This window comes from Odontesthes bonariensis, chromosome 7 (genome assembly GCF_027942865.1).
Source record: "Odontesthes bonariensis isolate fOdoBon6 chromosome 7, fOdoBon6.hap1, whole genome shotgun sequence".
NCBI lineage: Eukaryota > Metazoa > Chordata > Actinopteri > Atheriniformes > Atherinopsidae > Odontesthes > Odontesthes bonariensis.
In genome coordinates, this window is record NC_134512.1 from 20,851,019 (window position 1) to 20,877,381 (window position 26,363).

Sequence of the window (26,363 nt, forward strand, 5' to 3'; positions counted from 1 at the left end):
TAAAGGTTTAGTATCACATTTCCATCGAGCTTGGAGCCTCGGAAGAGATAGATTTGTTGAAACAACTAGAGAAGATGAGGTGGATTTTGCGACGTCCTTACTTTTAGTTCCCATGGTTTCACTCATGTAATAATGTTTTTCATGTCTGTTTTCCATACTTTGTGTCAAAAATCTGATTCCTGACATCCCCAGGGATGTTTCTAAAAGCCAGAATGAACCGTAGACCTCAAACAGCAGTGTCTTCAGTGTCAGTACTTTGGGATAATCAGCAGGCTTTCACTCTAATGAACATCAGTGCAGTTCAGTTTTTGCAGATGAACAGGTATTGAGCAGATAGTTTTCCAACAACAGTTATCTTGGAGGTTTTACGAGCTTTGCGTGAACAATGTGGTGGCTGTGTGTGTGTGTGTGTGTGTGTGTGTGTGTTTTCACTTAAACACAGTGTGTGACTCCTTCAGTTCTGATAACGGTGCTGAATGCATTTCCCTTCACATAAGATGTATGCAAAGCCAAATTGTACCTTGTTTGAAATCTTGCTTTGATTTGATGTATGTTTACTGCAGTTGTTTACCACATCAGTATGGGTTGCAGCCATTTACATGTTTCATGATCTACCATTGTATGAAATTTCACTATTATAATACAGAGTAAGTTTGTCTGGCAATGATATTGGGGGGAAGAATACAGTTTGGAAATCTCACACGTGTGTGTGCATCTCTTGTTTTGTTGCCCGCCACACTTCAATCAAGTTTAAATCACAATAAAATATTTCTGACCCCCTAAAAAAAGTCTTCTTTTCATTCTTTAAAGGGTCATTCAAACTACTGTCATGTTTCTGAAATGGTTTTGTGCATTAAGTGTGGATCAGTGAATCCATTTATTTTAAACTCAAATGTGGTATGCTTGCACAACAGTGTATGTACATAAGAAGCACCTGTCGAAATCACCTCAACTGCTCAAAAGCCGCACACGGTGCAATTCATGAAGCCGTCCTTTAGTTCATCTAATCAAGTATATGTGGTCGGTGGTGGTGCCTCCCAAATAGCTTTCCCTTCAGCCTACAGAGCAGCCTCCCTATTAAAAGTACTTTAAAGTAAAGCATTCTTCAGAAAGCAGGCTGCAAATGCTTCACAAAAGATAGTCCAACGAGAACAACTGGGAAATTTCAATGGAAAGAAATATATATACATGACGTGACAAGATGATAAAGATAAAGAGCCCTGTTTTATTGGAGCCAAGAGCTGCTACCATGAAAATAAAAAGAAGAAACATTTGGAGCAACTAACAAGCGGAGGAGAGCCGACATGATTTAGTTTGGAGAGAGTGACGTGATGATAATATAAACACTTTTACTGTGACCTTCAAAGTATGTTCACTGCCTCAGCCAAGTGGATCTGCTGCTCTTATTGTAAACATTAGATGGCAACTTTTAAGCCTTTGACGGCTCAACTCAGGCCGGAAAAGGGTGGAATTCTCTCTCCGGGTCTGGAATGAGATCCTTCCCCAAGTGGAGGAGTTCAAGTATCTCGGGGTCTTGTTCACGAGTGAGGGACGAATGGAGCAGGAGATTGACAGACGGATTGGTGCGGCGTCTGCAGTGATGCGGGCTGTGCACCGGCCCGTCGTGGTGAAGAAGGAGCTGAGCCAGAAGGCAAAGCTCTCGATTTACCGGTCAATCTATGTTCCTACCCTCACCTATGGTCACGAGCTGTGGGTAGTGACCGAAAGAACGAGATCGCGAATACAAGCGGCCGAAATGAGTTTCCTCCGCAGGGTGTCTGGGCTCTCCCTTAGAGATAGGGTGAGAAGCTCGGTCATCCGGGAGGGGCTCAGAGTAGAACCGCTGCTCCTCCGCATCGAGAGGAGTCAGATGAGGTGGCTCGGGCATCTAGTGAGAATGCCTCCTGGACGCCTCCCCGGTGAGGTGTTCCGGGCCCGTCCCACTGGGAGGAGGCCCCGGGGAAGACCCAAGACACGTTGGAGAGACTATGTTTCTCGGCTGGCCTGGGAACGCCTCGAGGTCCCCCCAGAAGAGCTGGAGGAAGTGGCCGGGGACAGGGACGTCTGGGTCTCTTTGCTCAAGCTGCTGCCCCCGCGACCCGATCCCCGGACCAGCGGAAGATGATGGATGGATGGATGGACGGCTCAACTCAAACATAAATGTCAGTCTGTGTTCTTCTGTCTTGCATTAAGATTCACTTGACATTTCAATGAAATACCTTTAGCATGGCCTCTTTTCTTTTGACCCACTGTGGAGCTGAGCTCAGATGCTTGACCGCCGCATTAAATCCAGGCCATGTTTTTCAGCAGACCAAAACCAAGTCCATGTTTTCTGTGCAGCACAAAGAGCCACAAGGCCTCCTCCTACAGTTGAGATACCGCAAAATAACTTGGTTCCACTTTATGAGCTACTTTGGATTGCTTTTCTCACTGCAGATACGAGCTCTGACGGAAATTAGAGCACACAGACTGTATTTCTACAAGTTAGGCTTTAAAGAACAAGCGCTTTGGGAACTTCTCCAGGTTGTGTCTACACATTGTTTTTTTTCCCCCCTGCATTCCTCTTTGTTCCAGAAACAGATGCTTCTTCCTGTTCACGTGAGGCCGAAACATTCCCACTGACTTAAGAGATGTTTGTGTTGGCCGCTGAGGGCTACAACTCTGTTTTGCTTGATCACTGAGTACGTGTGTTTGTTGTCAAACTAAGTTATAGTTTAAAGCTAACGGAGGTGGGGAAAAGTATCTGTTCAGTAAGTAAATCCTTTTTACTTTTCATATCGCTTATCTGGTGTCTCATTTTCTGAATCTCACTTCAGTTATCTGCATGACATGTTAAGGTTTAATTTGAACACATCTTGTGACACAAAAGTGTCAAGGTACACAGTCTGCAAATAGCCATTTCTGACATGAGCCTGTGAAAACAGAGCACGCCAGCAATGACATCATCTCTTCTTGCTTTGTCACAAATGTGTCGGGATGCAGATGTTTTCACACCCTATAATGAGTACAATAATTGTAAATTTAGCTGAAGACATCCTGCAACGGTGAGAGGATCACCTGCTCACCATGTCCTGTGACTCGGACCCGTACGTCTTCACCACCGACACTCTGCCCAGTGACCCCCGCTTCCTCCCTCCACTGGCGAATGGACTTCTAGGCTGGAGGGTTTACAACAATATCATGCATATGGGTAGTGTTTATAATGGGGAGGCTGGCCTCTGCCACAGAGCTGATGTCCCCTGTCCTCTAGCTGTGAGGGTTGAGACGGAAGAACCTGCCCAACACACCTACAGCCTGGACACCCAAACAGGTAGTGTCTGCAGTGCAGGTGACTCTTGAGTAAGCAGAGGTTAGTAGGACTGAATGCTGTTTTTATTCCGTCCTCTCATTTCATTTAGGCATTTTCACCCACACTCTGAGCTTCGCCAATGTAACCGCCTCACAGTCTTTGTATTCTCACCGATTCTACCCCAACCTCATGGTGATGGAGGTTCTGCTGGTACGTGAGGGGACCTCAGAGGAGCCAGCCACAGTTAATCTGGTCAGTGCGTTCGCCCCTCAGAGCAAAGACATTGTTTTCGAGTCGGGCCCTGATTACAAAGGAGGAAGGTGAGGTTGACAAAATCTTCTAGTTGACTTGATACAAGTTGAAACTATTACATTAGCTACATTCCCTTCTCCACCAGCCACATTCATGGACAGACATCATCGGCGGAGATCCCGGGAGGCTCCTGTCCCAAGGTGCACCTAATATGGACCCCTGTACCCTCCACTCTGACGCTACCACAAGAGCAGACCCAGGCTCGTTGGGGCTTCTTCCTGGTTGTGGCCAATAGTTTGGACTTTGCTGAGGCCGGTTTTGATCAGGGCCTGAACCTGATCGCAACTGGTAACCTGCGTCCCTCACACGAGAAGGCCTGGAAAGAGCTGTGGCTGCAGAGCAAGGTGGAGGTAGTAGGGTCAGACAACCTCTGCAAAGCCCTGATTGGCTGTATGTTCTACCTCCTCAGCGCCTTCCCGTCCATACATGACACCTCCAGCTCTTTCGGTGGAGTCAGTCCCGGTGGACTCTCTAATGGTGGTGACGGTCAGGATTACTGGGGTCATGTTTTCTGGGACCAGGTGAGGCTAGTGGTAAGTGGTATTATTTGTTTGTGTTGTAAAATTTGTCACAGCGTGACCCTGCCTTCTCTTGACAGGACATTTGGATGTATCCTGGGATAGCACTTTTCTACCCCAAGTTAGCCCGATCAGTGCTGGAGTACAGAGTGAGAACTATAGATGGTGCCAAAGACAACGCTCAAAAGCAGGGCTACAAGGTATGATGATCAGAACGGTCTGCTGTCACTGTCCAATCTATTTTCTCATCTTCAACTCTAGAATAATAATAATGATATCGGATAAAACCCTAAAATCATTTGACAGAAAGTGAAATTTAAAACCAACAATATTTCACTCACAATAGGACATAAAAAACAGGACAGCAGTTGACCTAGACATTTTAGGGGGGCAACAAAAGGCTGGAAAAGAAATAGGTACTCGAAAGAAACAGCCGGAGGAACATGTTGCAACTGCTTACGTTAATTGGTGACAGTTCAGTAAATGACTGGTTATAAAAAGAGAACCCCAGAGAGGATGAGTCTCTCAGATGTAAAGATGTAAAATACTGCATCCATGACATTCCTCAACGGCCAAGACTTTGAATATTCAATCATCAACAGTAGATAAGGTCATCAAAAGATTCAGAGAATCTGGAGACAGTTTTGGGCACAAGATGTAATATATCCAATATTGTAAAATCAATATTGGATATCCTTGTTCTCACTCTGCCAAATCTTAATTTGAAATTATATTTGGAAATCTTGGACACTGTGTCCTCTGAGCTAAAGAGAAGAGGGACCATTCAGCTTGTTTTCAGCACTTAATTCAGGAGCCTGCATCTCTGTTGGTATAGGGGGGGAGGGGGTATTAGTGCCTATGAAACTGGCAACCTGAACATTTGGAAAGGCACCATCAGTGCCGAAAGATATATGTAACTTTTAGAGCAGCATATGTCCCCATCCAGACGACGCCTTGCATATTTCAGCAAAGCAATGCTAAACTGCATACTGCACCTATTACAACAGCAATTGTAAAGCTGAAATATGTAGACCTTCTTAATTAAATCAAACAAATCGTGGCTATCTACGCCATCTTAGCTGAGTACATTTGACTTGAATGTCGTGCATGGTGTAACATTTCTTCACTGACCCTCCACTGACACCATTAGGAGCTCTACAAGAGAAACCCCGATCCCACCTCGAAAACCACTGGCCTGAAAAATGTTGAATTAGCAATAAATATTTGCAGTTTTTATTGGGGCTGCTTTAAAGAGGGGCAGATTTCTTTGTGTTTTCAGTGTTGCTCTTGTATAGCATTGCTTGTTATGTGCAGTTTTACTTTCCTTTGTTTGCTTCAGTCTTAATTCATTAATTCAACAAAGTACATGCAGAACATGAGGCAAGTTAGACTCTCTGTCGCTCTGGTTCCACATTTTGATGATGATGTGTCTTCTAAAGAACAGATGCTATCTTTACAGGGGCTGAAGTTCCCATGGGAGAGTGCCGTCTCAGGGAGAGAGGTCTGTCCAGAGGACATTTATGGACAACAAGAGATTCACATCAATGGGGACGTCACACTGGCCTTCCAACACTATCTTTACCTCTCTGAGGTTTGGTCCTTTATACTTATTTGCTATCATATTTTCATATTTATTGATGATAACTGAGCTCTTTGTTCCAGGATCTGTCCATGTTCAGAGAGGGTCGAGGCAGTGAGGTGATCTACGGGGTGGCGGACTATTGGGCTTCCAGGGTAACATGGGACCCTCAGGAACAGAAATATCACCTGATAGGTAAAGGCCATTGTTAGAAAGAGAACAGCAAAGGTGCAGGAGCTAGTTTTCTCTTTAAATGTGTGCAATAAAAGCCATAAGTCTAAACACATTAATCTTCCACTTCAGAGGCCAAAATTTTATAGATTAAGATGCAGGAATTGGGTTCACTTTTCCATGATGTTCCATGAAATATTATTTAACTTTCATCCTTTGATTATTTTGATATTCTACTTTTTTTGTCTATTCTCTTAAAATTATTCAGAATAATCTACAGTAATTAGGTAAATCTCAGTATCAGATTTAGCAGGTCAATCAATTTTCTAATAAAATGTTGTATTAACTCACACTAAACACGTTTGATATCTACTCCCAATATGACACCTTTTAAGAACGTTTTAAGTTTTAAAATAAATCCAATTTTGTGTGTATTTCACTTAAATGTTTAGGGCCTTGACTCGAGTCATTCACACTCACAAAATGTCTTCTGGAGTGTTTGCTATCAGAGTTAAATACTGCAAGACTTATTTGAACAAATTTTTTTGATAACACATAAAATCCCTTAAAAGCCAGCCAACCTTCCAGGCTTATCTAGAGGCACACACTGTATCTATTGTCTATTATATTCATGCATTCATGACGATACATAGCAATTTATATATAACAAATGTTGCCAAATCTTTCACTTCATTTGCATTCAGGTGTCATGCCACCTGATGAATATTACTACAACGTCAACAACTCTGTGTACACAAACGCTGTGGCCAAACTCAGGTACTAACACTGTGTTTTTAAACGCATCACTATATGTCAGACATCCGCATATGAACCGCATATGAACTACGGTATTTGAAAACAAAACGTGTCATTTGTTAGTCTCCAGTTTGCTGTTGATTTGGCTGAGCTCCTCCAACATCCTGCACCGAAGGAATGGCAATTGGTGGCCGACCACCTCAAGATACCTTTTGACCAAGAGTCCCAGTACCATCCTGAGTACGACGGCTACACTAAAGGTTAAATGTCTGTGACTCTCCGACACCGACCCATGTAAGGACCCATAAGCACCCATAAGATGACAATGTGTTTTGGCTATCACGCAGGGCAACCAGTGAAGCAGGCGGACACAGTGATGCTGGGTTATCCTCTGGGACTGATGATGCCCCCTGAGGTTAGGAGGAATGACCTGGAAGCATACGAGCCAGTAACAGACCCCAATGGTCCAGCCATGACATGGGTAAGCAACACGGAGAGCTGCTGAAATTTTTTAAAGAATATAAACAGTAAAGCAAATACACTACAAAAAAACAATAAAAATAAATAAAACACCGTCACTCAGTTCAGGGTTATAAGTAGCTTATGGTTGCCATCAATAACAAATTAACCAGACATTGGAATTTAACGTTGCAATTTGCATGTGTTACACCTCGTTTTAGTGGCAGATGAATGTATCATACTTCCAAAACAGTTTGGCTTCTATAAAGAATGAAAATAAAAGCACAATACAAAGATTGGCAAAAATGATTTCTCACTATATTTCAATGAGGCAACATGTTTCCAAACTGCTGGGTCAGGGTTATTTTACCACTGTGTTGCAAACCTTTAGGAAATACGGAGGCCAATTGATGTGGTTCTGAAGAGCAAAATAAATGATTGAATTGCATTTTTGCTTCAAAATATTCCAAATGTTTCACGTTGGTGACAGTTTTGGTCTGCAGGCGGGCTTGTGTAGCACCTGGAATCTTTTGTGACAGAGTCATGCTGTTCCAATACTTCTGAGTGTGGTTTTTGCATTGTCTTACAAATGCCCTGAAAAAGATGACATTGGATTTCAACAACCAGGTGTTGCTCCAAAGCCTGTATTTAGTATCTTTCTGTACAGTACCCTAACAGAAGAGTTACAATTACCCATGGCGTGGGATTCGCTGATGTTTTTCATACTATATGCTGTAGGGGATGTCCACAGAGTCTTTCATGTAGTGATGAACTCTGAATGAGCCTTTTTCAGTTTTACATAACCCATTTTCTGTGTTTTGTTTCCCTTGTCCCGGCTCTTTCTTCCCTAAACACAACAGAACCTCCAAATGTAAACATTGCGCATGCTCATTGTACTGTTTTCAATTCAAAATAGGGCTTCAGTTATTTGCAAATCATTGTATTCTCTTTTAATCCCATTGTAAACAGCATAGTTTTGGAAAACTGTCACAAAATACCTGAAAATCACATTGAGCGCAACACTGGAATATCAGTCTACCACTAAAAATGAGTGACTCACATTTACAAGTACAGATTTAATCAAGCCAAGACAGTAAAATAAAAATTGACCTTCTTGTGATCCACATCTCTGCATTCAACCGTTACTTGTCAGGAAATGTAGGCACCAAATCTTTTGCATTCCATCATCAGGGTATGTTTGCAATTGGCTGGCTGGAGCTGGGAGAGGCTGAGAGAGCTCAACGTTTACTTGAAAAGTGCTTCAAGAACATCAAAGGGCCATTCCAGGTATCCTAGTGACTCACACAATCTCATAATCCCAATATTTATTCAGTAAACGCCTCATTACGTCTCTTTACAGGTATGGACTGAATCATCAGATGGCTCTGGTGCAGTCAACTTTCTCACAGGTATGGGAGGATTCCTGCAGGCTGTGCTATTTGGTTTTACAGGTTTCAGGTCAGTTATCAGTCATTATACCCAGTGCAAATACGTTTTAATGTGCACAGCCTACATCATGATTTAAAAATAAAAAAAGCTTCACTTGGTGTTTTTTTTTTTTTATTTCTTTATTCTAGAGTTCAAAAGGAAAGTTTGGCCTTTTCCCCAATGCTTCCTCCTGACATCTGTGAGCTTTGTGTTCGTGGTGTGAACTACCTGGGCCGTCCGATGGACTGGCTGTTCCGGAAAGATGAAATCTGTATCATACTCAAGGAGCAGGCAGGTGGTGCTGGCAACACTAAGCCCTACAATCTACAAGTTGTCCTGAAGGCTTCAGGAGTTACAATCCCACTCCCGCCAGGTAACAAACAAGCAGCGACAAGTAACTACAGCAGTCGGGTTTCTGTTCAACAGAACTAAGCCTGTTTATCCAACAAAAATGTGTACGTTGTTGGTAAAGAATAACACATATACCCCCCCCCAAAGTGCAGCAAAAAGACACGATTGATGTGTTAATGTGTTTTCACTTCAGGGCAGCCGGTGACTTTTCCACGAGAGCCGGGTTGCATACGCAAAGTGGATTCCACGTCTTCCTGCTGGCCTCTCTGAAACGGGACCATCGGTCGTCCTCATCATTTCATTTACCGAGAACCAAAAAACATGTTGAGCAATGTGTTTTATATTCAAGATACAAGACAGTGTTTTGTTACTGTTATGTCTGTAAACATTTACATGAACGAACATGGATTAATTGTATGAATTTCAATAAAAGAAGGCCAAAGTGAGTTAAAGTTTTCGACTGTACCTGCTTGTGGCTCAACACAGCTGGGCCACAAATAAATGAGCAAAAATATGAATGAACTATTTGTTTAGGTTTGATTTTTAAAAAAAAAAAAAAGAAAAAAAAAAAAAAAACGGAGAGAGAAAGGCCCCCTTACCTCTTGCTGACAGAAATAAATTAACAAAAATTAAAAGTAGATTTCATGCTCAAATAAGTTCCTAATTTTAATTGAGGGGTTTGCTTGTATGTGTGTACTATTTTAATGATCTGGAGACAAAATACAAGAAATATGTCTCGGTTTGATTCATGGAAACAATGCAAAGCTTCCATTTTCTGTGGATGTATCCCATGTACTTCTTTACCAGTTTAATACAGTTGAAGACTTGTGCACCTCACCTTTCTAAGCTGTTGTGTGACAGATGGCCACAAACATACTGAGGCTTCACTTTCTGCATAGACAGCAACTGCATCCTCATGCAGCCTTGGTGGCATTGCTCTTCCATGTGATGCTGTCCTATGTGTTGATATTAATTGTAAGAATCTGAATCATGGTAAAAATCTATGTGTACTGTATGACAAGATTGTAAGTTGTCTTATTAATAGTGGTAAGCTCCTACATAACAATAAAGGTAAACAACATAATGTGAGGCCAGGATGGAATGATCATGTAGCTGACCTCCATGTGGAAGCCAATAATGCTTTTAAAGCTTGGGTAATAGCAGGGAAAGCAAGACATGGTCCTGAGTATGAACGCAAGAAACTGGGAAACGCTCGTTATAAGTATGCTTTACGGTTTATTAAAAGACATGAATTGGCTATGAGAGCTAACTCCATGGCAAAGAAGCTTCAGAATAACAATGTTAATGACTTCTGGAAAGAAGTGAAGGTCATTAATAACAGTAAAATGCCACTGCCCTCTAGTGTTAATGGGGTTACTGGCTCAGAACAGATTGCACAACTCTGGAGCAGACATTATGAAGATATTTTTAACTGTGTTAAGAGTGAAGAGTTTAATGTAGGTAATGTACCTTTTAATGAAAATGTGATTATTAGATCTGATGAGGTGCAATATGCCATTGAGAGACTGTCTATGAACAAAGCCTGTGGGCTTGATCAGGTAACAGCTGAGCATCTAAAACATGCCTGTCGGAGGCTACCAATCCTGCTTTCAATGTGTTTTACTGGTCTTTTAATGCATGGAATACTACCTGAAACGATGATGTCAGTTTTGCTAGTGCCAGTGATTAAAGACAAAACAGGCAATATTTCCAGCATAGATAATTATCGGCCGATTGCTCTGGCTAGCATTATTTCTAAGGTGGTAGAGATGATTATTTTAGTTAGGCTCAGTGATTATGTTGAAACCACAGACAACCAGTTTGGCTTTAAGAGCAAACTTGGAACTGACCAGTGTATCTATGCTCTCAAAGAAATCATAAACAAGTACAGAAGACATAGTTCTACTGTTTTTCTGTGCTTTTTAGATGCTTCTAAGGCCTTTGACAGAATAAACCATGGGAAATTATATCGCAAACTTCAACAGCGAGGTACACCATCCTACCTGATTAGGATCCTGCAATTCTGGTATATCAATCAAACCATGCAAATAAGATGGGGTGCTAGTATATCTACACCCTTCTATGTAACTAATGGGGTGAGACAGGGTGGTATTCTATCCCCGGTTTTATTCAATGTATATATGGATGATCTATCCAAAAATCTTAAGCAGTGTAAAACTGGGTGTATGGTGGGTGACAGGATAATTAATCATCTCATTTATGCTGATGACCTGGTTATTATGTCCCCATATAGTGCTGGGCTACAGCAATTGCTTAATGTGTGCTCCAGATATGGACTTTTATTTGACATCAAGTTCAATCATAAAAAAAGTGTAATTGTTATTGTAAGAACTAAGGAGGACCAAAAACAAAACTTTCCCTTGTTTTCTTTATCAAACGGCTCCCTTGATGTAGTGAGTAAAGTGCGGTATCTGGGTCACATCATCACTGATGACCTGTGTGATGATGAAGATATCCAGCGTCAGTGCCGTAAATTGTATGCACAAGCTAATATGTTGGCACGCAGGTTCCATATGTGCACAGATGAAGTTAAGGTCAATCTCTTCAGAGCCTACTGCACTCCTTTTTATACAGCAAACCTATGGTGTAAATACCATGCAGGTAAGCTGAAGAAGCTGCAGGTGGCATATAATGATGCCTTTAGGATTTTTCTGAAGCTACCAAGATGGACAAGTGCTTGCACTTTATTTGTAAATTTTAACGTCCCCACTTTTCATGCTCTGCTGAGGAACTTTATGTATGCATTTATGGGTAGACTTGTTGGGTCCAGCAATGCCATTTTATCTTTACTCTATGATACCAGGCAGAGTGATACGAGATACTTCTCTGAAATGTGGAAGCACTGGTATAGATGTTTGTATGTGTTTGTGTCCTAATTACCTGGTGTTTGTGTTGTACTGTCTGTTTTATGTGTTGTATGTGTTTTTTATGGAACATTGAGTCCGCAATAAAAGTTTTCATTCATCCTCCTCTGTTGATTGCAAGAAAATATGTATTTTTATGGCTCACCGAGCTCATACATCGTTAAAACACAGTATACCGGATTCAACGTGTTTGACTGTCCATCCTACATGTGTTTAAGTGTCTCGGGCGGAGCGGAAATCATGCCAGATATCGGTTGGTTGATTTAAATCTGTGTAGCACCTTAACTCCGCCCTTATAATCCGTTGGGTTTAAAGATTTTCATTTTTACACGTTCTCAGTTTCCGCCCCCCCCCCGCAACGTCCGCCACTATTGTTTCCGTCGTGCGCTCCGCCCATCCGGGTATCTCCGTTATAAAATCGAGCATACCATGTTGTCGTAGAGCTTCAGGATTGGCTGGTTAGGTTTGAACGCGTTATAAACGGTTTCAGCGGGTCATTGGGGAGGATAGCTGTTGTTTTTCGGGACGTGCGGGTAGCGAAGTATTAACACATGAAAGTGGGAATTCCCTCATTTTAGCCCATTTTTTTTAACGCAAGTATGCGATTGATTTAGTTTTTTTTTTTTTTTAGAAAACAACGGAGCACCGAACAACATATTCCCTTTTACAGAGACTCGGATATTAAAGGTAAATCTTTTGACATCCAAGACAATGTTAGCTGTGACGATAAACGTTAGCGGGCTAACACTGTAACGTTAACCTATTAAAATACTGTAGATCTTCGTCATATAAAACCATTATCTCCTCATGTTTAAAATGAAATGTTGTCAAAGTCTTTACGAGGTGTTTAACGTGGACTTTTTAAAGTTGTAATCGTGCTTTTTCTTTTTTTTCGGCTAAGCTAACATGCTATTCAGGAAACGTTATTTGGCCAGGTTAACTGCTCAATTCATACCTTAAAACTCGCGTATTGCTGTGTTAATATCAATGTGTTGTTTGAATGTTATGTCAGTGCCTCCTGCAGTGTGTCCCTGCATGAAAACAACGAACATAATGTCGATGTAGAGCACACAATTATCAGTCCAAACCATACACACCCGTCCGACAGAAACTAGACATGCACAGAGGGCACTAAAGCAACTGCAGCACTCAATGGATCTGTTTAAAAGAAAATAAATAACTCCTGAAATATATGTAAACTCACACAGTTTTGCAGACACGAGTCCATAATTCACAAGCTTTTTTTTTTTTTTTTGTTCTACGTAGCAAATTCCGTATTAAGATATCAATGACTGCAACCTGAGAATTTTTTTTTCTATTATTGTTTAGGCTGCTCTGTTTTAATCTTAACAATTTCTTTTAAAAAAGGAGGTATTCGAAATGTTTTCGGAATAACCAACTGTGGTATTACACATTTAATACATATAATTTGTGTATAGCACCAATAGTAAACAGCAGCCTGTTAGTCCATGAACAGAACAGGAAACTCGATATTGCCCAATGGAGAAAAAAAATGAACAATTGAATTCTGATAAACTTTATTCCTCAACGAAACAGTGACAGTGCAATTCTTCATTGTGGAATAAATTCTAATGCTATCATTCAAAACAAAAGTAAGGATGACAGGCTGAAAATGAAAACTTGTATATGATGAAGGTTAAGCAAGTAAATTTTACTGTACTTTTTAACCCAAGAGAACGCATATTAGGACGTAAATAATAGTTTTCGCCATGATAGGTTTGAAATTACTCAGTAGACTTGGCATGTCATGTCCTGTCCCAGCTTATCCTGATTTTGATTGCTCCATATGTCCCTCAGGCTGCCAACATGAACTCTGTTTTGGAGTCAGTGCACTCCCTCATCCAAATGTTTGATGGCAAAGCGCACGAATTCATCAGTGAGATTGATAATGTCCACATGGTTTGGCTGGAGGAGATCCAACAGGAAGCCAATCGCATGTTCTCAAGGTAGGCCCGCCTTGATGCTGTTTACTTTTCTTCTTTCTTTCACCAGAGATCTTCTATTTTGTGTTCTATTCTATAGATGTTTTTTTTTTTTTTCCTGATTAAAAATGTTGGTTTTTTTTGTTTGTTTGTTTTTTCTTCATTTCAGAGAATTTAATGCGGAACCGGAGTTGATGCCCAAAACACCGTCACAGAAAAAGAATAGTCGTAGGAAACGTGTATCGTTGGGGCGCCAGGAAGAAAATCAAGCAAGGAGAAGGTTTGTTGCCTAAATTACTTCCTTTGGGATGAAAACCTTGAACATGTTGTGGGTTTTGTAACTCTAAAATAAGTGTTCTTTCTCTTACCACATAGGTTTTCAAGAGGAAAGCGCAGTAACCTTCGTGGCTCTTCAGTTAAATCCCTCGATTTGTTGTCTGAAGAAGAATCCATCCCCGACGTTTATGTCTCTGACACCAGCACTGCGACACAGCCGAAACGCGCCCCCCGCAAAAACAAACGGACAAAGCCTGAGGTGACGGAGGACGAGAGCCAGTCGCCTCGTCACAGCAGTAATGTTGAAGAGGAGCAGAACAAAAAGCCGGAGCTGGTAGAGGACGAAGAAGCGATTCGGAACGGCGCAGGGAATGATGCTGATATCCCACCTGTGGACGCGTGTGGCGCTGTCCGGTCTCCACCGAAGATGCCGTTACCCGAGGTAGTCGTCAGCATCTCCTCAGAGGAGCGTCTGTCTGCTGAGTTGGCCAAGAAGCCTGATGCCTCTCCTGGTCGCTCTGCCACTAGGATCGCAATAGCCAAAGCTGCTCGGAGCTCAAGGCGGAGCTCTGTGCGGTGCTCCCTTAAACTACGTCACTCAAAGGCTGGTCTCAGGCATAGTATGACACAGGAGTCAGTTCGCCGTTCCTCCCGTCGCTCTATGCTTAAGAGGATGGCAAATCGTACAGGCAACTCAACATGTAGTAGCAACGCTGGTGGTAAGAAATAGTTAATCACTATTCTTGCTGTTTTAAGTTATTATTTGTTTAGATGCAAAAGCTTACCAAAGGATTTTCTTTTCCTTTATGTTCTCGTTTTGCAGAGGACTCGAGCATGGACACTGCAGATGAGGAGGACGGAGAACCGTGAGTAAAACATTTTTTTTCTTTGCCTAGATGACTTCATTGTTGTGCTTTGGGCATCGTTATGATGTCTTTAATAGTTTCATGATAACAGCAGAGCTCTGTACCCCAAAGGTTATAAGCTTTGGGCTACAGAGCTGTTTTCGTTTTTTCACTTAATTTCTTGACGGCATACAAAAACGCCAACTCAAGATTAATAATGTTCTGTTTTGTTTTTTTTTTGTTTTTTTTATATAATTCTGGGTTTTGCACATAACATTTCACTTGCAGACACACAACACTTTTACCTGTTTAACTTACACGGAGTCGCACGTTACTGCTGGTAAATCTGTTTTTAATGTTACTCACCTATCTTAATCTGTCCTCTGCCTTAGCGTAACGGAGGCTGCACCCGCAGTCAAAGTGGATAATGCTGCAACCAAGAAATCAAAGGAAACCTCGGAGGTAATGACACATCCCTTTGTCTGTTCAAAGGATCGGACGTTATTTATTTTTTATTTAATTCATGGGTTTGGTTTTTTTATTGACCGTTTTCTTTTTTCTCAAATCACTCAAACTTTAAAAAAAAAAAAAAAATCAGCTTGCACAGGCATCACTTGAACGCATCACTCGTTCTGTGGCTGCAAACTCTCCCAAACTGGCGCCTCCAGCATTGTTCGCCGCTGAGCCAAAAGTGAGCACTCCTGTCAAAAGAGCAGGTATGAGAACATTTTTTAACTTGAACTTCTTTGTTTACATTTTTTCTAACAAACTGAAACCTTCATGTGCTGAGTGCGTCTTTGCGTGTGTCTTATAGTCGCCGCTGAGAGACAACAGATGTCTCTGGCAGTTCAGAGGTGCGTTCACTGTCCTGTCGCTGCACGCTCAGGATTTTGTTTTCGCTTTAAATCATACAAGCACTTTATGAGGTCTGCATTAATGTTAAAGAAGAAATCATTAAGTTTTATGTCCTTTTTTTGTGATGTCTTTAGGTCAAGGCGCAGCACTAAACGCAAAGCACCAGATACCGTAGAGGACAGTCCCTCAAAGAGACTCTCTCCTCCCACAAAAAGTCGAAGTGTAAGACGCAAAAAATCTTTCATTGTGGTTAAGAAGTGAAGAATACGTGAAATGAGTGGCGTTTGGAAATAAATGATGTTTTCTCTTTTTTTTCGTAATGCACAGGCAATCAAACCCAGCATGAGATCTTTCATCCACACTGTGCAGAAGAATCAGATGCTGATGATGACTCCGAACTCTCTCGGTCGGACCGCCGTGATCAAGTCCTTCATAAAGCACACCACTCCTTTGAAATTTGATCTTAAAGTAAGTTGCACACCAATACACAATCCAGCCTAACGGCATCAACCGGGTTTATGTGCACGTTCATAGCCCAACTGTTGTTGATGATGCATTTCTTTCATATTTGATTTGGGGGTTGTGGGATTTGTAATCGCATAGTCGGAGCATGTGTCCTCACTAGAGTTTTACAGCAGTTTTAAGACACACACACACCCTCTGAGCCAAATTTTATACTTGACTGAATTGATTAAAGATTTGGGTTAGCTCAAATAGAATAGAAAAATACTTTATTCATCCCCTAATGGGGGGAATTCAAGTTAGTCAAGTAATTAAAAATATCGCAATGCTAGCTTTTCGATGAATGTTTGAGGGAGGGGGGGAAAGGTTTGGTTTCCCATTATGAGTGGCTGCATGTAGGCAGTAATATTAGTTGGATGTTGATTTTCCTTAGCTGCATTTGACCACATTTAACTGTAGTCTAGCTAGGCTCGGTGACGTGTTTAAAAATGTTCAACCAGCTGTCTTCAGCATATTGACAGAAGTGCCCAAAGAGGAGCAGTAGTTGCTAAACTACAAACTAAAATGCCAAACTACATACGTGGGATTGGTTTGCCTTTAAACTAAATGAAACCTGAAGAAGATTAAGTGAAGCCATTTGCCGTCTCTGCTAAAGTGTGGTGTTGGCAAGAGTCCCAGCGGCGTCCACGGAGCTGCCATTTGTCCCGCATTAAACATGAACAATAAAAGTTCTGCCGGTCCAAAGGTCCAGGCAAGTCGCAGAGTGATTTTAAATGGTTGGCTTTTGACATCTACATCTGTGAAGTTTTGATTATCAGCTCACATTTTTGTGTCATTACCAAAGTGTGAGGCTGTCTTGTTTAAATGTGTTTCTCCCTTCCTCAGATGAACAATGGTATCGTGGTAAGTGTAATTTTCAGAGCACTCTTTGTTTGTGGGACTTTGTTGGTGCCTTAACAACCCTATTGTGCGACTGGATTAAATGTCACTTGGCACATTCTCTCGATAAGCCCCTTTCCCACAGTCACATGTAAACTAAAATGCAGTTTAGAAAGAGTCTCCCGGAATTCTGAGATGACATACCACATTTAAAGTTTTACTCCATGCATGGGAAATAAACCTCTGTGTGCACAGTGACACCATATCACAGTAACTGAGCAGCATCGTTGTACTCGGTCCATGTGTGGAAGGGGCTGCTTCCCCCCCTCTGATTCTGTGGGCCACTGCTTTACTAACTTTTAACATCCATTTTTAAATAAAAAAAAACATCATGAGCAGTAGTTTCCTTTTGTTCAGCACTGTGGAGATCACCGTGGGTGTGAGGTCACATTTATAGTTTTGGATACTGGAGGCAGCTACTCTTGGTATTTGGATACTACTGTGATAACATGTGCGGGTTCTCTCTTAGCTTCTCTTTTTGTGGTGAGCTTTTTCTCCTCTGATTCTGGTCATGGATGAAGTATAACAGTAGTTGAGCTGTGCAAATCTAGAGTATCAGTTATAAACTGCACCTTTTATATTATGTTTGGAGTGAATTTATTGTAATCGGCGTACATAAAAACAATGAGACATGACGAGAAGAGCTGATATTTGCCAGATTTAGTTTGTAACTGACTTCCACTGAAGTCTCTCGATTGATGGAGATAAAACTCACAATTCTATATATTTAACCTTCTAATCCATATTACATATCCATTTATTTTTGCAGGGTTTTCCCTCATTAATGCATTCCACTTTGCATTATTTTGATGTTCACCACATTTAATCTAATCGCAGCTTAGTTTTAACCATTTTTACGACAAGCAAGTTCCTAAATTTTTTATTTTTTTTCTTGTCGTTTTCTCTTTCCTCAGACAAAAGAGCGTAACAAACTGGAGACGCTCAAAAAGAAGCAGGAGCAGGAGGACGAAAGGATGAGGAAAATGGAGGAGGAGAAGAAAAAGAAGCAAGATGAACTTAAAAGGTCAGCACTCGTCATGTTTCAGAGTCCTTACATTTCTTTCTTCTTTTCTTAAAAATCCTTATTATTATTATTATTATTATTAATTCACTTGGGAAATTTGGTTTCCAGGAAGAGGGACGAGAGGATGAGGAGAGTGTTTGAGGCCAAAGTAAAAGAAGAGCAGAGAGAGGAAGAAAAGAAAAAGAAGATTGAGCAAAAGATGGCCCAGATCGATGAAAAAAATGATAAGGTACGCAGTTGGTTTGGAGCTTCTGAATTTGGATTTTCACCACAAGACCCCATCTAGTCTGATCTCTGATATTTCCCCTTCATGCAGCGTCATGATGAGATGGCCAAGAAGAAGGTCGCCATCAAGCGCCAAGAGGAGCTGGAGCAGAAGAGAAAGTTGGAAGAAGATGCCAAGAAGAAGAAGATGCAGCAGGTGAGAGACAATGCTCATGTTTTATTTATGGTGTGTTTTGTTACTGCATCTGGTCAATTTTAGCATTACACAAATTGCTTTTCTCTTGCTGATGTAATAAGATTTGTAGGACGCAGCCCTCTCTTTAGTTACTCGCTGCTATAAATATCTACCAAGTACAAGACTGATGTTGTTGTCATTTTATTTTTGATGAGTTTGTGTTTCAAGGATCAGTGAAACTGCAACCTCTTTGGAAGGATGAGAACTTTCTGCTCCTGTCCAGTGTCCAAGTTATTGAGGTTGGTCTTTTTTTCTTTCTTTTTTTTTAAACCTTCAGGAGGAAGAGAAAAGGCAGCAGGAGATTCTAGCAAAGAAGAAGGCAGAGGAAGAGGAACAGCGAGCTCGCAAAGCGCTGGAGCTGAAAAGGGAGCACGAACAGCGTGAAAGGGAGAGGGAGCTCGAGAGAGAACGACAAGCTGCTGCTGAAAGGTCAGTGTTTTTTTTGTTTTTTTTTTTATTTATTTATTTATTTTTTTAATATCCCATAACTATATTCCACAGATTAAGTGGAGTGATATGAAAACGTCATCTCACAGTTGTAGTCACCAAAGATGTCATGGTTATATTGAAAACCACACACTGGTGTTACATTTCAGTTCATACAGTGACCCGTCCTCAGGTTAGAGCAGCACAAATGAGTATTTCTGCTCTTATAAACCAAACTGATATGAAGAGTCAGCAGAAATGAAAATGCCCCCGAAAGGGTCCCCTTGCCTTCTGAGATTCTCATTAAACAAAACGGCATTTGAACACACAGCAAAGATGACTTTAAACTGCCAGCCGGGACCTACAATCTACGCCTGTGACGGAAGACATAACTCGCCACTGCAGAAGGGGGCAGCAGCAGGTGTCTGATACAATAAGGGAAAGTGGAAGACCACATAGGTTTATTTTAGATTTAAAAAAAGAAAAACATAAACTTTGAAGAAATGAGAAGAGATTGCTTGTGTGTGTGACGTGTTAAGAATAAGTTAAATCGGCTGGGGAAAAAAGCTTTAAAGTACAAAATACATTGACTGGGTGACTGAACCATTTAACGTACAGTGCGAATAGTCTTTTAGCGCAGGTACCGCTGAAAGGTTCCTCTTCTTTTTCATGGTTTCCCTCAGCCACAAACCCACACCTGAATCGGAGAGACGGCTGCCAACTTTCAAAGATGCAGTCGAGCATGAACACAACTCTGTTACGATCAATGATGTTCCAAAGAGTAGAACCTAACAAAGAAAAATGCACTTTAATAACCCCGACACCTGGTTTTATCAGTGTTTATCATTCGTTCACTTCAGTAAAATGAAGCATTTTCATTTGCCCTGCATCTTTTTTTTTTCTTTTTTTTTAACCAGAGAGCGAGTGGAAAGAGAAAATGCTCTTACTCTGCAACGTGAACTGGAAAGAGCAGCAAGGGAGAAGGAGATGAGGGAGCTGGAGGAGAAAAGAAAGGCACTTGCGGAGAAAAGAAAACTGGTAGGAAATGGAAACTTTTTGTGTTTTTTAAATGGGTCGGACTGGTGTCGGCAGCAGCAGCGACACGGTCTGTCCCTCCGCCTAAGATGCATGATTGGAGCTTCATCACATGTGTTTGTAGCAACGGTGAAGAACCAGATGTGTGACATGTTGACAGACCAGAGACCAAGTTGATGGGCAGAAGGGGTTAATAATTTTTATTTTTTTGAAAAACAGAACTATTTGATTGCTTGATTATTTATTCAATTTCAAATGTAGAAAGATTATCAGAAGTTCTGTGTTGGTCACTTCAGCTGCCAAACTTTTTTGTTGTTCCTGTTTTTTTCCTCCCCCAGGAAGAGCAGCAGAGGCTGGCTGCTAAAGAGGCTGCTGCCAAGGAGAGAGAAGAAGCCAAACAGAGAGAGGCTGCTGCTAAAGAGGCTGCTCATAAACAGGTACACTGAGAGTGGCAAAAGTAATGCTTAACCAGAACTACATGGGCACAGATGGTCTTAGAGGAAAAGTCAGCCCGATGCTGATGCATTCTCAGGTTTACTCAAATAAAGAAAATCTCTTGTCAGTTATTTAATCAGCAGCAGCACATTGATCTTAAAAAACCTTTTTTTCCCCAAAGGCAACATTTTCTCATTTAGTTCAGGAAACAACGAGCAGTAAACCCAGCTTAAAAGATGGCAACTAAACCACGTCGCTGTGATCGTTTCTTTGTTCGTGGTTGTGTCTGAGGATATCTTAGAAGTAAAGTTTTTACTCGATGTACCACTTTTCTCACTCTTCTTTTTTTCTTTTGTTTTCTTACCTTTTAATGAAGACTTCTGCTGCTCTGAATGTGACTGTGGATTTGGAGGTAAGAATCACCCGCAGCTTCACATTTGTCATTTTCAGCCTCTGATAAACGGTGAAAGTGTCGACCGTCGCTGCATTTAAGCTAACGAAGGTTACGGTTTGCTTTTAACTCGGCTCGTTTCCTCTCTCCCTCTGTCTTCTCTTTTCTCTCAGCGCTCAGTAATGGGCACACCTGTAGGAAAGGGTGGTGGCCTGAATGTGACTGTGGACATTATGGTATGTTTCCACCTCAGTTTCCATCTCAATAGCTGAAATGATTTCCTGATTACAATTTCCTAATATAATTCACCCTCCTCGTGCAGCAGTCCTCGCCACAGTCCTACGTCATTACTCCAAAGGGAGGAAATAAACCTCTCATTGTGACCATGGGTGTGGACGACTATGGAATGGACCAAAACAGTGACGACTCCACAGATGATGAGTCTGCCCCAAGGAAGCCTATTCCGTCCTGGGCAGAAGGTGCGTGTGATCAATATACTTCTAACTTTTTTTGTTTGTCTGTTGGTTGACAGTTACTTTGTGAGACAGGTGTATAACCACAACATTTATTATGCCACAGTCGCAAAAAAAAACATCTGTTACAAGCTGTCCGGTGTGCGTCAGGTCAGGCTGATGGCTGCCATCACTTTGTAGTACTTCAACTGCTGATATTTCCCTTTCCAAAAAAATACAATTTAATCAATAGAACTTTCATTGAAAAGTTCTCAATTTCGACGAACATTTATTTAACATCGTGCCTAGGTTGTGTGGGTGCTGCAGTGTACTTGCTTTACATAGAATTGGGTCCAAACTGTTGCCACGGTTTCACGTGCACTCGTGCAGAACCACAGTTAGATTCAGATTGAGGCACGACCTCACAGTTGGAAATACGGCGCAGTTCAAAATGTTTACAGTACACCAAGGACCATGAATCTCATTCAGACATTTAATGGACTTGCTTTGAATGGACTCTCCCCTTTTTTTTTTTTTTTTTTTTTTTTTGTGGTGATAAAGAAATATTAGAAAATAAGCCCATAAATGAGAACTAAAATATGAGTTTGAACTGAATGAATATGCAAATGAAATCAATAGATAAATTGACCAGTGAAATAAACGCTAAAACAAACCAAAAAAAAAAAACTTCTTAATGTGACAACTATTGTTTATTTCAGGGGACTTTGATTTACTTTGACATTTATGCCATTTTATCATAATCAAATGAGGTAATCTACATCTAAAGTAATCTGCATCTGTCCCACAGATTAAATCAGTCTCTCAGTATCGTGACAATTCTCCGATTCTTCCGTGTATTTGGTGTGAATGTTTGATGCCTTGGGCTTCGTAAACAGACCTTTTTGATGTGTGTTCCTTCTTCCAGGTCCCAATCTGAAGCAGATCATTGTGAAGCAATACTTCAACCCTCCTGATTTAGAATCTTTCTTTGGGATTATTGAGCCGCCGAGACTGGAGAACATTTTTTACAAGAGCAAGCCTCGATACTTTAAGCGTACCAGCTCTGCCGTGTGGCACTCGCCTCCAGCTGGAACCAAGTAATGTTTGTACACTGATACAGTATACATACTGTACACTGATGTATAAAGTTTAATTTTTGACTGTTGTCTGTTTCAAATAAAGTAATGTCTTTTTCTTTTCCCTGAATGTGTTTTGATTTCTTATCGTAAGGAAGCTATGAAACCATTGGCAAACATCAGAAATGTGGGCATTTATGTGAGCATTTTATATTCCTCAATGTCAAGCCATCTGCCACATTAAAGGCCTGTGATTTTAAGAATATCTCTCTTCTTCATTTGCACTTTAATTAATGTAATGCTTTTTGGAAGCAATAAGAAAGCTAACTCAAGAAAATATGCTATTTTACACCTAGTATTGCGTGATTTATTATTTTTTTTTTTAAATCAAAATGTATATCTAATGTTCTCAGTTTAAAAAGCAGCTGCTAGAAAGTCCTAAAAGTTAGTATTAGGGTTGCTTTAAATATATTCTGGTCATCACTTTTACCGTTCTACTTGACCCCATCACCTTCTATGGCCAATTATGCGCTGCTTTCAAAGTGCTTCGGATGAGTAGGAAGCGGTCGTAGAAAGGACGTAATTTTTATTTGTTTTTTTTTCCCCCTCAAAGCGTTTGTTGCAGTAGGTTGGCTATAAAACACCGCTACGCCAATTTGCGTCTTTACTATATTTTACGAACAAACGCCCATCTAGTGCTCATCTATCTTATTGATCAACTAAAGGCGCAAAGGGTTTTCTAATAGGCCACAAATGAGAAAAACATGGCTGAGGGGGAGATTTCCGAGTTTCCAGTGTCGACGAAAGCAGCATAATTTTCTGCGTGACCTTGTTACGTTGCACAATCCGAGCGTTTGCTGACAGCATCGCTGTCTGTTTTTGAAAATTTAACAAACACATTTCTGCAACTCCGCGAGTAGTCATTTCTTCTGGCGAGTGCGAAACCATCGAAGCAGGTAAGCTAATTTAACAGCGTCGCAGCTAGCTTAAAGTGTTTAGGAGGTGAACTGATGGCTGCAGACGCACGTTATGAACATCTTGTAACGCACCTTGTCTCGATTATTAATGCTGAGATCCGTCAGTAAATTGCCTGCAGACCAGTGCATGCTCCCCTAGGATATTGTCTCCATCCAACGTGTTGGCATTATTTACCTTGTTTGCTTTTGTTTAACTTGTATTCTCTTTTATGGCCATCTCTAAATTAAAGTTTATATGTTTTTTTTTAATTTTATTTTTTTTAAGTGATTTATGCTGGGTTATCGGTGGTTGTTTTCTTGTTGTAAGATGCAGGGCGTGTAGTGTGGATCAATAATAATGCAGTCGTGATTTTAAGGGCTGTGCACCCATATCTGCTCTTCATCCCATCTGTGAATGAAATGATGATGAACTGGATTGTTTTTTTTATTTTTTGTTTTTAAATAAAATACTTGTAATCACTTTTATTGTATAATGTGAGATTTGACCGGGACGCGGACATGACGTGTCATAATAACCCTGGTCCTTGAATGAATCCGTCTGAAAGTCTGCAATGAAGGTTTTGTTTTCGATAATTCCATTTACAAGCCGGTACACATCAGGTTAAAAATATCGGGAAGTAATCATTTAATAGGCTGTAAACAATTATTTGTTTCAGACGATTTGCAAGATTACTGTGTGTGCCTTAAAGATACTGATATGTCTCCTCCTTTTAACGTGAAATGAGCTGACTAATGACGCCACAGGAAGCCATCTGCTCCCCATATTACAGCTGCTCTATTACCAACCTGACTTATATTACAGTATGAATCTCACTTCAAAGTTTTACTGAAGATGATCGTAGCTAAATGTATGCATTTAATCTGACTTGTGACGTGCAGCCTTAGTTTGACCAACAGAGGATTGTGAATACATTTTCTAACTGTTCTCGTCATCATTTATTTGTTGTTGTATTCTGCACAGAAATGACTTCACAAGTCCGACAAAACTTCCACCAGGACTGCGAGGCCGCAATTAACAGACAGATAAACCTGGAGCTGTACGCTTCTTACGTTTATCTTTCTATGGTAAGAAATACGTTGTAGCCAGCCGTGTTATGTGTTGTTCCAGATGCAATGAATGTATTTTTTTTTTCTCCCTCCTGTTTTTCTTTTTGGGCCTTTTTAGGCATACTACTTTGACAGGGATGACAAATACCTACCAAATTTTGCCAAGTTCTTTAGTGCACAGTCCAAAGAGGAGCGCGAGCACGCAGAGAAGCTGATGAGTCTGCAGAACAACCGCGGAGGCAGAATCTTTCTGCAGGACGTCAAGGTATGCTCTTGCTAATGAATCAAAGAAATTTGGTGAGGCGGTAAAGCTGTATTGTTTATTTTTGTCTGCAAGCAGGACAGTGCAAAGCTTTCTTCCAACGCGGCTTATTGGCTTTTAACGTGTTCGAGGTTGCCTTTTGTTGAAAGTTTCTGCTTCACTCGGATCAATTTTGTATTGTCATGAATTATTTTTGTCAGAAACCTGATAGAGACGAGTGGGGCAGCGGCCTGGAGGCTCTGGAGTGTGCCCTGCAGCTGGAGAAAAGCGTAAACCAATCCCTGCTGGATCTGCAGAAAATTGCGGCTGAACACAATGACCCTCATGTGAGAAGCAGTGAGAAGCGAGCACACTGTACGGTATCTGTGTTTTTGGTCTGACCGTGTAATACGATGCAACATTTTGTCCTTTCACCCCCCCCCCCATCCCTCACAGATGTGTGACTTCATAGAAACACATTACCTGGATGAGCAGGTGAAGTCCATCAAACAGCTGGCAGACTGGATCTCCAACCTGCGCCGCATGGGAGCCCCTCAGAATGGCATGGCTGAGTACCTCTTTGACAAACACACCATGGCCGAGGAGGGCAGTTAAAGTGGCTCCGATCACCCCGTCCGCTTCTGCATGCCAGCTGTGTACTTGCAGTTTCCAAGTTACCGACTGATGCTACTTTATTTGCTTTTCAGCATTTGCTAAGTCCAAAGATTGCGTTTGACTTCTGCAGATATCCCATCATATCACATTCCAAATTGCAAAATGCTATCGTTAAGTAGCTATTTCTGTATTCATCTGTCCTCATATTTTACTGATCTGGGCAGGATTGCAATAAATATTAGCTTCTCTTTGAGCAATACATTTGTGGTGGCTGGACAGCGTCACAGGGTTTTATTGTAGGTAAAATTCCAGTGACGAGGCCGTGAATGGTTCAGCTTTGTTGTTAAGGAAAAATATCAGTCTGTGACACAAAAATGTGCTTCGTTTATATGACTTTAAAGTGCGTGATTCATTTCACACCGTTGGAACAGTTACTCTTTAGTTTTATTCACATCTGCTCAACAGCCATAAAATCTGCAGTTTATAGGTAACAGCTCGATAAGATTAAAAGCCAACAAATAGACACAGACAGCACACTATTGATATTTGTTATATACTATATCATTCTTGGAAAACACTTTTTTTTTTTTTTTTTTTACTGTTTATTAAGGTTCCTATATTTTCTCTCAAGAGACACTTCAATATAGCTGGTGTTGGTTCTTCTATTGATGGAGAGTGTATTTGTGCAGAAAAAAATTAATAATAAGATGGCACTAAATTGAATGATCCATCATTGAAAGCATATTATATGATATATTACTTCCCTTTGGATTTTTTTCATTTAAACTGAATTAATTGAACAAGCTAGACATTGAACTGCTTTGTGTCATTTTTGGGAGTTTTTTGTCATCTTTTTTTGTCTATAGCTTTGATTTTGTTGGACACTTTGCCTGTATTTTAACTTTCTTTGTAAATTCTCCATATCGGTAGTCCGACTGTTAGTACAGTATGCTTTTATGACGAGAAAATAAAGCAACAGTACTCGAATAACTGTAAATATGAATTTTTATTTAAAAAAAAAAATTGACAGTGATAAAGGACTTTATATGATATTTATTTGATACTACACTGATGAACCTCCAGAGTTAACGATTGGGCACAGTTTGGCTTCATGTT

The 26,363-nt window shown here is 40.9% G+C and overlaps 3 protein-coding genes across 8 annotated transcripts; all 3 read left to right on the top strand.

The window, feature by feature from the left end:
* Positions 1–1,990: 1,990 nt before the first annotated feature.
* Positions 1,991–9,309, top strand: pgghg (protein-glucosylgalactosylhydroxylysine glucosidase). 3 transcript variants are annotated; one of them, XM_075470009.1, is made up of 13 exons: positions 3,050–3,310; positions 3,399–3,609; positions 3,687–4,122; positions 4,200–4,319; positions 5,579–5,710; positions 5,782–5,893; positions 6,574–6,646; positions 6,749–6,885; positions 6,973–7,106; positions 8,276–8,371; positions 8,445–8,542; positions 8,662–8,885; positions 9,057–9,309. In XM_075470009.1, exons 1-13 carry the CDS (start codon positions 3,067–3,069, stop codon positions 9,131–9,133), a joined length of 2,094 nt encoding a protein of 697 aa, XP_075326124.1. In that variant the 5' UTR covers positions 3,050–3,066; the 3' UTR covers positions 9,134–9,309. The 3 variants fall into 3 exon arrangements, with proteins under 3 accessions (XP_075326123.1, XP_075326122.1, XP_075326124.1); XM_075470008.1 differs by lacking the exons at positions 8,662–8,885; positions 9,057–9,309 and adding an exon at positions 1,991–2,162 and having other exon boundaries at positions 3,026–3,310; positions 8,276–8,507; XM_075470007.1 differs by lacking the exons at positions 8,662–8,885; positions 9,057–9,309 and adding an exon at positions 2,191–2,750 and having other exon boundaries at positions 3,026–3,310; positions 8,276–8,507.
* Positions 9,310–12,233: 2,924 nt separating this feature from the next.
* On the top strand, positions 12,234–22,491 carry incenp (inner centromere protein). Of its 4 annotated transcripts, none has more exons than XM_075470010.1 (21): positions 12,234–12,435; positions 13,567–13,715; positions 13,861–13,971; positions 14,067–14,686; positions 14,791–14,833; positions 15,205–15,274; positions 15,411–15,528; positions 15,627–15,666; positions 15,802–15,889; positions 15,995–16,135; positions 17,015–17,032; positions 17,983–18,092; positions 18,201–18,321; positions 18,409–18,513; positions 18,830–18,981; positions 19,896–20,016; positions 20,352–20,450; positions 20,825–20,860; positions 21,013–21,075; positions 21,162–21,318; positions 22,217–22,491. In XM_075470010.1, exons 2-21 carry the CDS (start codon positions 13,576–13,578, stop codon positions 22,390–22,392), a joined length of 2,529 nt encoding a protein of 842 aa, XP_075326125.1. In that variant the 5' UTR covers positions 12,234–12,435; positions 13,567–13,575; the 3' UTR covers positions 22,393–22,491. The 4 variants fall into 4 exon arrangements, with proteins under 4 accessions (XP_075326125.1, XP_075326126.1, XP_075326128.1 ...); XM_075470011.1 differs by having other exon boundaries at positions 21,165–21,318; XM_075470013.1 differs by lacking the exon at positions 17,015–17,032.
* A 430-nt stretch (positions 22,492–22,921) lies between these two features.
* Positions 22,922–26,237, top strand: fth1b (ferritin, heavy polypeptide 1b). The gene is made up of 5 exons (XM_075470016.1): positions 22,922–23,323; positions 24,306–24,409; positions 24,510–24,656; positions 24,854–24,979; positions 25,089–26,237. The coding sequence occupies exons 2-5, from the start codon at positions 24,308–24,310 to the stop codon at positions 25,245–25,247; spliced, it is 534 nt and encodes a 177-aa protein (XP_075326131.1). The 5' UTR covers positions 22,922–23,323; positions 24,306–24,307; the 3' UTR covers positions 25,248–26,237.
* The last annotated feature ends 126 nt before the right edge of the window (positions 26,238–26,363 follow it).

Bases quoted from the DNA above. Each gene is read 5' to 3' on its own strand.
- pgghg (XM_075470009.1), top strand. From the start codon at position 3,067: ATGTCCTGTGACTCGGACCCGTACGTCTTCACCACCGACACTCTGCCC. The intron at 5,711-5,781 runs GTTTGGTCCTTT...TCTTTGTTCCAG, and splicing joins ACTATCTTTACCTCTCTGAG to GATCTGTCCATGTTCAGAGA. The intron at 8,886-9,056 runs GTAACAAACAAG...TTTTCACTTCAG, and splicing joins TACAATCCCACTCCCGCCAG to GGCAGCCGGTGACTTTTCCA.
- incenp (XM_075470010.1), top strand. From the start codon at position 13,576: ATGAACTCTGTTTTGGAGTCAGTGCACTCCCTCATCCAAATGTTTGAT. The intron at 13,972-14,066 runs GTTTGTTGCCTA...CTTACCACATAG, and splicing joins GAAAATCAAGCAAGGAGAAG to GTTTTCAAGAGGAAAGCGCA. The intron at 14,834-15,204 runs GTGAGTAAAACA...CCTCTGCCTTAG, and splicing joins GATGAGGAGGACGGAGAACC to CGTAACGGAGGCTGCACCCG.
- fth1b (XM_075470016.1), top strand. From the start codon at position 24,308: ATGACTTCACAAGTCCGACAAAACTTCCACCAGGACTGCGAGGCCGCA. The intron at 24,410-24,509 runs GTAAGAAATACG...GGGCCTTTTTAG, and splicing joins CTTACGTTTATCTTTCTATG to GCATACTACTTTGACAGGGA. The intron at 24,980-25,088 runs GTGAGAAGCAGT...CATCCCTCACAG, and splicing joins CTGAACACAATGACCCTCAT to ATGTGTGACTTCATAGAAAC.